General features: G+C 38.1%; 1 protein-coding gene across 1 annotated transcript in view; it reads left to right on the forward strand.

Moving 5' to 3' along the window:
* LOC104624442 (OTU domain-containing protein 7A-like) overlaps positions 1-9724 on the forward strand; it is a gene marked incomplete at both ends in the record, with an annotated part of 23118 nt that extends 13394 nt beyond the window's left edge. The window contains 3 exons of the mRNA XM_010291810.1: positions 6783-6884; positions 8406-8533; positions 9612-9724. Of these exons, the coding sequence (XP_010290112.1) occupies positions 6783-6884; positions 8406-8533; positions 9612-9724 (343 nt within the window). The remainder of the gene's footprint in view (positions 1-6782; positions 6885-8405; positions 8534-9611) is intronic.
* Positions 9725-10276: the final 552 nt, after the last annotated feature.

Consider the following 10276-nt stretch of genomic DNA (forward strand, 5'->3'; position numbering starts at 1 on the left):
TAGAAACTCAGAGCAAAATTCCCGGGCATGCTGTGTGAGATTGTAAAGGAAAGGCTCAGATAAAGGCAGTATGATGTACTCGCTCTCTGCTGCTGCAGTGTGTCCTCTATGCTTTGTGTGATCACCTCCTGAATATTTCTCTTGGAAGATAGAATTCACCACATTCATAAAAGCATTTTGGGGTTTTGTGCATCTTACAAACTCAGCTGTTCATTATTGCTTGAATTGGAATGAGGTCAGCTTGTAAGTAATGGGCAGACTGATCTCTGAGTGCTCTTGCAGCAATGAGTGTGGTTCTTCGATAGAGGACGGCTCAGAGAGTGATAATATTAAATGAAATCTGTGTGAAAGGAATTTCATAATTCTAAATATTTTGCTGTGGCAAGTTGGTTTTCATTATATAAACGTGTTCCCCTGTGTGTCATTAATGTGTAGGCTGACACAGATGTTATGAAAACTTCTGCTGAGTTCTGATGAGTTAAAAAAACGTACTATAGGCAGAAGAATTGCTAATGTAAAACAGTGTTTTTAATGAAAAGTTGTTTCTATTGCAGTGTTGAAATATAGTTGTCCTGGTTTCAGCCAGGATAGAGCTGGTTTTCTTCACAGAAGCTAGTGTGAGACTGTGTTTTGGATTTGGGATGAGAAACTGTTGATAATATGCTGATGTTTGGGGTTGTTGCTGAGCAGTCAAGGACAGTCCAGCTTCTTGTGCTGGCCTGCCAGCGAGCAGGCTGGGGGGGCATGGGGACCTGGGAGGGGCACCAGCCGGGACAGCTAACCCAGACTGGCCAAAGAGATATTCCCTACCATACGACGTCATGCCCAGTACATAAACTGGAGTTGGCCGGGGGGCGGAAATCGCTGCTCGGGGACGGGCTGTGGATCACGGGGAGGTGAGCAACTGCTGTATTGGGCATCACTTGTTCTTGTACATTCCTTTGTTGGTATTATCATTGTTGTTCCCTTCTTTCTTTCTGTCCTATTAAACCGTGTTTATCTCAACCCACGAGTTTTGTTCCCAATTCTCTTCCCCGTCCCACTGCGGGAGGGGGAGTGAGCGAGCGGCTGCGTGGTGCTTAGTTGCCGGCTGGGGCTAAACCACGACAATAGTTAAGTACAAAAATTAAAAGTAGACTGTATGAACCTTCAAGAACATTCCTTTCCTACACTTTTCTTTCTGTGCTTAGGTTTGTGCTTTCTATTAAGCACTTTTATACAGCTATAGGCAAAATAAACAGTTGTATGTTGTTAAGCCTGGGTTTCAGATCCCCAGAAGCAAATCCACCAAAATTCTGGAAATGTTTTACTTCAAACTTTTAAAAATTAAGCTTTGTTAAAGAAAAATCGATGTCTTTTCAGATTGTAGAAACATTTTCTTATCCCAGAATTTTTAAAACAGGTTTTCACATGGTATATGCAGGGTGCTGGGATAGCAACAGTTATAAGTACAAGAGAACTGTAATTTCCTGATTTCCAAGCTTTGAAATGCATGTTAGTATAATTCAGTTCTAATATGAAAGACAAATATTGTATCACAGAGTAGGACAAAATGCAATAATGTCATAGAAAACCGTCTGTCTCAGATTATGAAAGAAACAAAGAAAACCAGTAATACTGGATCTGCAGTTACCTGCAGATACCTGAACTCAGTATCAGTTATCTGCAGCCAGTTAGGCCTTGTCATATATTTCTGTGCCACCTTACTTTATGATCTTTGATTTGCATTCCGGTCAGTAGCTTCTGTGACAGAGTCTGTGTTGCTTATGCATCAGACTAAAAGAGAAGTATTTACTTGATTGCTCAGTTTTACTTATTTCTACATGCACAGCTCAACATTACATTTCAAGGACATTACTAAATATGAATAGCCTTGTAGATTCTACTGCGAAGCTGATTTCATCATGCTAGACTAAGAGTGAGAGCTCCTACAAGAAGGTCCTTTGTGTGAAGTACAGACAATGTATTGGTAAATGCTTCATTTATTCACTCATTTAAATAAGTAAGCAGTCATTGAATGATTAATATAAGCCCATGTAGAAAATCTGTTTTTGTAATTTTCTTCATGTCAATACTTGCAAGTACACATTTATTGTATGAAAGGACTAAAAATAAAAATAAACAAAGAAACAAATCCTCCTGGCTAGTCATGTAAGAAACACGTAAAGCATAGAAGTAGCTCTGCTGCAATCTGGATTTGAGGTTCCTGCACCCATTGCTAATTGACTACTCTGAGTGGGCTGAGTAATCCTCTGTTGACTTAGCCAGTCAGTCCTGTGCACACCCCAGAGCAGTTATTGCTGTTGGATTCCAGAGGGGAGTTGGTGAGTGTTTAGGGTGAAGCACTGCTTTTGAGAATATATGGGGTGTCCAGAATTAGACTTGCTTTGGGAATTGAAAATGTTATTTTGTGACTTGCTCGTCTTGGGCAACGGATGACAGGTGGATTTCTGGAAATACGGTGTGCTACAGAAATGAAAGAAAGGCTGGTTTTAGCCTAGTTTCTTAGGGAAACTGAGCTTGTGTCAGCAAGCTGTCTCTTAAGATTGTACCACTGTTTATTTTTTAAAATTAACTCTGCCATTTTCAAACATACTTGTGAGTAAGCCCTTACAAGTTTCATAAAAACAAGCAGCTAGCTTATTTTTGTATTTCTATAGAAGAAAAAGTTGCAATGTCAAGATTGTTTATTAAATGCTACAGAATCCAAATGGAAGGACCTCCAGAATGCCCAACCACAAATAAAAGAAAAGCCATCAGAAGTCTCATCTTGAGCCACATGTATGACAAGCACAGGAAGCCAGACATTGAGTCCCACTGGGCACAGATCAACTTGTTTTCCCCAGTGAGATGTCTTCCCATCAATGTTTTTAAGGAGTTGGCCTAAGACCGGTTTACTGAGCTGTATGAAAGAGTACTGTTAATAACGCAGTGAAATGCGTTAAAAGACCATCGTGCTCAATCTGAGGTAAAATTGTACAAGCTGTGACATGACACCACACTTTTTCTCATTTTTAACCATCCTTGGTATTCTCTTAATGTGTATTCCATTTTTTCTGTAAGAATTATGACCTACTTTTGATACAATAAATGCACAGTGGCGTTGCAGGCAAGAAACTGACTGTTTGCCTTGGAGGCAGTGATGCGCAATCTAGCTTTGCAGTGAAACTTTAACTATGCTCAATCACAGAGAGCTCGAGAGCGGGGCTCATCCTTTGTAGCATCTCCTTTTCCCCTGTCAAGGGAGAGTTATATTACATTGCTGTTTAAGTCCTTGTAACTTTTTGGTGGTTAATTCTACCAGAAGAATCCCAAGTCTGCAAAGCCATTTAGTTTATTAGTAGCTTAAAACAGAAAAAAGAAAATATGGAGAAATATGGAGAAAATGAAGAGGGAGCAAAGGATTTGTGCAGAGTTTCTACAAAGGTTCTTTCGTGTCATGTAACCTCAAGTCTGTTTTGAATTTGGTTGGATTGTATGTGTACCACCAACCCTGGGCATGTTTGGGCAATGAATACTTTATAATGGACCTTAGTAAGCTGGAGGGCAGCTCTGCAGAAGCATCTTTATGGGATAGTCATAAGCTAGAATAATTTCCGTTGCGTATTTTTTTTCTTCTCGTTTATACTGTTAATGGAATTTTGGATAAAGGACACCATGCTGAATGCTTTCTTACCTTCTGTAGTAACAGTGCATACGAAATTGGGAGCTGATATCGAAAGCCAAGCCTGGCCTCTGTTAATAGTCGAAATGCATTCTCTGTTCTCTGCTGCCCTCTTTTTGAGCCATTCAGGTCATATAACCATCTAGAATCCTCTTTGGCAATTTCCTTTTGTAAGTCCTGCAGCAAGAAACAATACACCTGTGGCTTGTAATACAATATGGAGGCTTATGAAAATAACACTTAAGCCTTTCTAGTGTCTATTAATAATACTCCAACATCATGAATATTGTTAGGTAATACCCATGTTTAAAAATATTTCTTATTTCCTTTTCCTCAAATACTGACTTTTTCAACCTAACATTTACGTGAGGCCAGCTTATGTTCATGCCTACAGTTGCAGTGGATTTAAATAAGGTAGCTTTTGATGTTTGCATCTTGTTCTGGGAGTCATCAGATAGTAAATTTTAAAGTAGTGATATTGTCTGCTTTCAGACAAGCTTGCAAAACTTTCTCTGAGATTCAGCTTACCTTCTTTGCATGGAATACAAGGTAGATAGATACGGTTCTGTATCAGAATGGCTGATTCTTGTTGGGCCCTGCAAATGAGGCAGCAGGGGGAGCCAATATATGCTTTGTGTTACGTGAAGTCTGATGCACGCTATGGAGTGCAGGACTAGGATAATATCGGAATACAGAAATAGCTGGCAATTTTCAGCCACGGGGGATACTAGATTCTGTTAACATTTCTTCTGAGTTGTATTATGCAAAGAAAGGGCAATATTGTGTGCTTGTGTCTGCCTCTCTGATTGTACGTTGCTAGAGCATAGACCTGGATAAGAATTTTGAACTTGATCTAAAATGAAGATCAAATTTTAATGTACTAGCATATGGCTCTATTAATTTTCAGAGTGTTTTTGCTGTAAAACAACAGATCAATTTCTTGAAATTGTGTTTTTTACTATTAAATAGATTTTGTGAGAAAGTAAGAAGCAAGATCAAGTAGGAGACCAACAGAGGGAGGGAGAGTGAGAAATGGGCCTAGTTTGTCCATAAATACTGTCTTTTCATTATCAAAGGAGACAGAAATAAGCCTGACGCAGAACTGTTTTCATTTAAGCTCCTCTTTCCTGTTGTTTCCCTAAAGGGATCCACTATAACCACTAGCTTTGAAAAATGAAAATGCACCACTTTTTTTGTCATAATCCAGTGCATTTCTGCTAATTTTTTAGTCAGCTGTAAGCTTTGTGATGTTAACTAAGCCCACATTTTTGCATAATCTACTTGAAAGCAGATAACTTTCATAGAAACCTACTGTTATTCAAAAGATTCATAAACACCAGACTCTGGCATTTATTACCAATCTGCAAAGCAATACCACTCATTGTTCCCTTAAATCCTAAAGTCTGTCTGGTTTAGGTCTTGTAACTGTGCTGTAAGCAGCACCTTCGTATAACTCATTACCGAATATGATACCACCAAAACATTCTGCAAAAAACAGGTGGCAAGTTGTTATTTCACATCCCACAGACACAGGAGTTGCTAAAAATGATAGCTTGTTATTTCAGATTTCTCTTTCCCGAAGGCTGTCCAATAACGCTGTAAGCTTCTTTAATGCATATTTAATTTAGAACTCAATAAGCCTAGTCTGAGATGTTGGGCATTTACAAACTAGCTGCTAAAAATCACATGAGGATTACCAAAATGTGCTTAGTTATTGGTCTGCTATGCATCTTTACCTTAACAGTATAGTAATTCTCAACCCATACTAAGTGAAATGTAATGAAATAGTTCTTAGTACCTGGTATAATTAACTGGGGGCACATGTTAAAATACTGTTACACTATTTTTTCGCACAATATGTATTACTTGCCATTACGAATAACCTTCAGTATAATTTTGTAATAAAAACCTATTAACGGAGAAAATTTTTTTTCATTGCTTGAAGTTATTTCTGTTTTGGGGATTTAACCTTAAATTGCCAGACTGAGTGTACAAATATATAGCTACTATTTCCTCTCAGCTTGCAAGTAGAGGAATTGGAGGAGAAAAAGTCTGCAGAAGAGGACAAAGAAAGAAATGGAGTCACCACAGGCTGCCTGTTGCGTTATTCATTCAATTACTCAATTGTGCATTACCCACACACTTACCATAAGTCTTGGGAAATACACCAGCTCTACTCATCGTTATTAATTATCTGCTCTTCCTTGTCCCCAGAGCTGTTATACAATCAGTCACATTCTCTTTCTTTATATTAAAAATGTTCACATGACCATTTAACCAAGAGTTAACACTCTAGGAAGCTACGACACGGCAACCTGTGTGCCAGGGATTATGTACTTCACGTGTTGGCTTTGGCACTGATACTCTTCATGGCTTTATTTGCTTCATCTAGATACTTCAAATATCTGTTCTCTTGTCAGTCTTTGTCATAATCCATCTCTGGTTTATAATCTGTACAGCATGCTTCATGTAGCAGTGATGGATAAGTGGTTCTCTAAATGTTCTCGGAGAGAAAAGCCATACGCTTTCCTACACCTTGGGCTATGCATTTGGTCTCATTTTAATTCTCTGGTAGTGTAGCTGTTGATTTTAGTAGGTCTAATCATGACTTACACTATGGTAAACGAGAGGAGAATCAGCTGCTGAAATAATCCATCTGATTGATACAATAGCACTTTCGTTAATAAACTTACCTAACAGCAATATATCTTGATTAACACATATGTATTACCTTTTTCTTTTGAGACTTTATTACTGTAACGTAATCTGTCATCTGTGTATGGGAGGCCAATGTTGATTATGTCTGGGAACTGATACCAAGACTCACGATGGTCCTTTGAAATCCATCCCTGAATGCAGCATATGAGAATGGGAGATACAAATTAATTAAAGGTGCTCTCTTCATATTCAAAATACATTTAGAGAATAGTTAAAGTTTGTCTGCCTCTTCTTGCTAATCTTTTCCATTTTCACTTCTGACATTACATTTCAGGTTTTTTGGCAGAAAGGATGTTCATTATCAACCTTCAACATTACACATCATTGCTGTATGCCTGCACGCAGTACGTATCCTGTTTTAGTATCCACTCCACCATTTTAATAGATGCTGTCTTTTCAGGACGACTAAATTGGTGGTCCACAGTGTGTACAAGCTGCAAACGTCTTCTTCCCTTGGCTACAACAGGTGATGGAAACTGCCTTTTACATGCTGCATCTTTAGGTAAGGGAAAGTCTGTACATGAAACCTTCTGCCAAAAATATTTACCACTTTTCTCTATTCCCAGCAAAAGCTCAGAAACACAGCGGATGCAAAGACTTTTCTTAAAAGCCTGATTCTGGAGCAATATATTCTTCAAATTTCACCTAAGTATTGTTTGCTTTAGGCATGCTTGAGAGAGGAAGGTAAAAGTTTTATATTGTTTAAAAGAAGATTTATTGGAACAGTATCAAAAACCATGTATCATAAACACCAGTGGTTTCCATTTTCCTTACAGAGCCCAACCCAACAGCTCTGGAACAGGCAAATTCCAGGTGCCTCTTCAGGACTGTGGGCAAGAAATTGCATTCATTCTCTGGCTTTTGTTAAACAGTTCTCTTGCTGTCTTCAAGAATGCAACCAACATCTAGCTATTCTCTCTGTTGGTTCCCTGTAGAGTTTAAGTACCTGGGAAACAGAGTTTGGCTGAATTAAAATAATTTCCAATTGATTAATTAATCAATACAAGGTCTTTGAAGCCTTTTTTCAAATCAAATAACTAGAAACCTGTGAAGCTGGAAGTCTTTGATATGCCTTCTATATCCTAACCTATTATGAGGAAACTGATTTTTTTGTTGCAGTTACTAAAATATTCCACCACAAGGTGACTTTTTAAAAAACAATGGGATTTTTAATATTTTTGAAGAGACTTTTCTTTTTGAAAGAAGTAGTAAGAAAAGAGTTCTTGCTTTTTCCCAGGATTCTTTGTCCACTTAATTTTGAATTAGGAGGAATTGTATATTATTTACAGCAAATTTTTGGAGTATTTTGACTTGCAATGTCTTAAATAAACATATTCAATGCCAGCAGCTGACCATATGGTAGTTGAAACGTAGTTGTCTATGGGCACATGTCTTGATGAGAGCTCTGCTCTCTTTTATTGTAGGTTACTATTCTCAGCTACATGAAGAAGTTTTATTATCTTAAAATGAGCTTGAAAGCCTGTGGCTGGTTGTATTTTTAGCCTTCCAAACATCTTGAATGCTCATCTATTAATTTGGATGTTGAAGCCAAGGGAAATTTACCATCATGCTGTGTAAGAGCTGGAGGCCTTTGGGTGTCGGTATCATCTGCGATTCACAAAAGTGCCTGCAGTTGTCATTAGCATTCTCGTGTCTGCAAGCTCTTTTGGTGACTACAGCTAGAACCGACCTGTGCATTGAATATTCCATCACTTGCAGCAAAGTTGAAGTTGCCTGCAAGCAAACACTGAAACAACTCAAATCCTTAGTCATTCCTTAATCAACGTTTAAACTTTGTTAGAATTCCCTCTTGTTGTTCATTAGCTTATCTATATTGACTGTTTCTTTAGGAAATCTTAAAAGTAATGAGTGAATTATTTGCCAAGGAGGACCTTAAATAATGTATAAGCTACGCTTCTTATGCTAATAGAGCAATATTAATTGTATTAGTACTTACTATTTCTGTTTCACTGTAGCTTCTTTAAAACTGAATCTTGTTCTAAGTCATCTTGTGCTACTTCAGGGATGTGGGGATTTCATGACCGGGACCTTGTTTTACGTAAGGCACTCTATACTATGATGAGAAGTGGAGCTGAAAGGGAAGCACTGAAAAGAAGATGGAGATGGCAACAGACCCAGCAGAATAAAGAGGTCTGTATAGCCTAAAGACAGTCTTGCTAATATCATTTATGGTCAAAAGTATTCTTCTGAAGTTTGGTGTGAAAGTTTTAATTGCTGTCAAATTCCTTGTGCTTCCATTTTGCATGGGGAAGGAGATACTTGTATTCAGGATTTTTGCATGGGAATGAAAATGTATTTGTACCTTGGTGGACATAAATATGCACAGTTTTGTGCCTACAAAGGTCTAAGATGAGTTTGGAACCTGTAGAAAATTTTGGGCTGCAAAGCTATCACAAGCATTATAAAATGAGTGGATGAAATCCACCAAAGCAGGAAAACCCCATTTAGGAAAGATTACCCAGAATGGTGAATTAGGATTCTTAGAGCTGTGACCAAATATCGAGTGGATGTTTCTTAAGTAAAATCATCTGTAGATTTGGTTTGACTGTTGACTAAAAGCTGTACTTCAGCATGTAGTATTTTCTGAAGGTGTCAGTGCCTAAACAGTGGCTAGAAAAGCTGATTTCAGGAGTAATCCTGAATGCAATCAAGTGAATATGCTTAAATGTTTGTGACTTACTTGTAATCTGCTTTTTGTTGGCAGCAGTCAGTCAGAATACGGCTGAGCCATGACTGACTCAGCTACTTCAGGCTACCTGGAAACACAGGGCGCAGGAGCACTTACATATCCTTTCTGCTCTTGAACAGAGGGAGAAATCATCACCTGTCTGCCAAGGCAGGCATTCATAGTAGTTCCATATATTGGGGAAGAAGGCAAACCTCCGGAAATGGGCAGTAAAGCATGCTAACTGTGGTTGCAAGGAATTCATATGTGTAGGAATAACTGGATCTCCAATGATGGAGCACTGTCTTAGCAGCAGCAGACCCATACCTAGAAATGTAATCCAGTATACAGTTAGTGATTTAGATCTTTTTAAATAAGTTAATTTTCTTTGACCTGAATAGAAATGTTGAACCATTAATGGTCCAAGATAGTAAACTGTATTGTGTATGAAGCTCAAAATAAATTAGTCCTAAATACTACTGCAGGACTCTGTTCACGTTTCGTACCAGCATAATCTTAAAGGTATTTCATTCTCTCCCATAGTCAGGTTTAGTGTATACAGAAGAAGAATGGGAACGGGAGTGGAATGAACTGCTTAAACTGGCATCAAGTGAGCCTCGTACACATTTCAGCAAAAATGGAGGCACTGGTGGTGGGTAAGTTTAGAGTATGACAAAAACTTTTTTTAGTTTTTGTTCTCAGTAGGAAAACAATGCAGCACAAAGGAATGTTTACAGGACCATCAAACTGCCTTTTCAACTGGTTGCAAATTTTTTTGCATGGTAGAATATAATTATGTAAACATGCCATTACAATATTTAGCATTAAGTTTCCTTGAACAGTTACCACACCAACTTGAGATTACTTTGCATCTAAAAGAATCAGGATTTCATAAATCCTAATTTCTTGGTTTCTGGAACAAGCATATTGGCGGTAGCGTTTAGCTTCAGGGAGATGAGTGCCTTGTCTCACTGAAGATATGTAGCTTTTCATTTGAGGAAGACTTAGCAGAAAGATAGCTACTGCTCAGATAGTTTCACTAAACACAGAATGACAGAATAACATCACATCTTCTAATAGCATTCTAGAAGTAGTTTGTCCCTGGATATCACCTTTTCTGTGCTTTAGCACAGCTTTAATGCCATCTTGTCCTATCATACATTTATTTCAGTCCTTTTTTGCTTTGTAGTTCAAACAGAAAATCTTCA

This window comes from Phaethon lepturus, unplaced genomic scaffold, assembly GCF_000687285.1.
Source record: "Phaethon lepturus isolate BGI_N335 unplaced genomic scaffold, ASM68728v1 scaffold17887, whole genome shotgun sequence".
NCBI lineage: Eukaryota > Metazoa > Chordata > Aves > Phaethontiformes > Phaethontidae > Phaethon > Phaethon lepturus.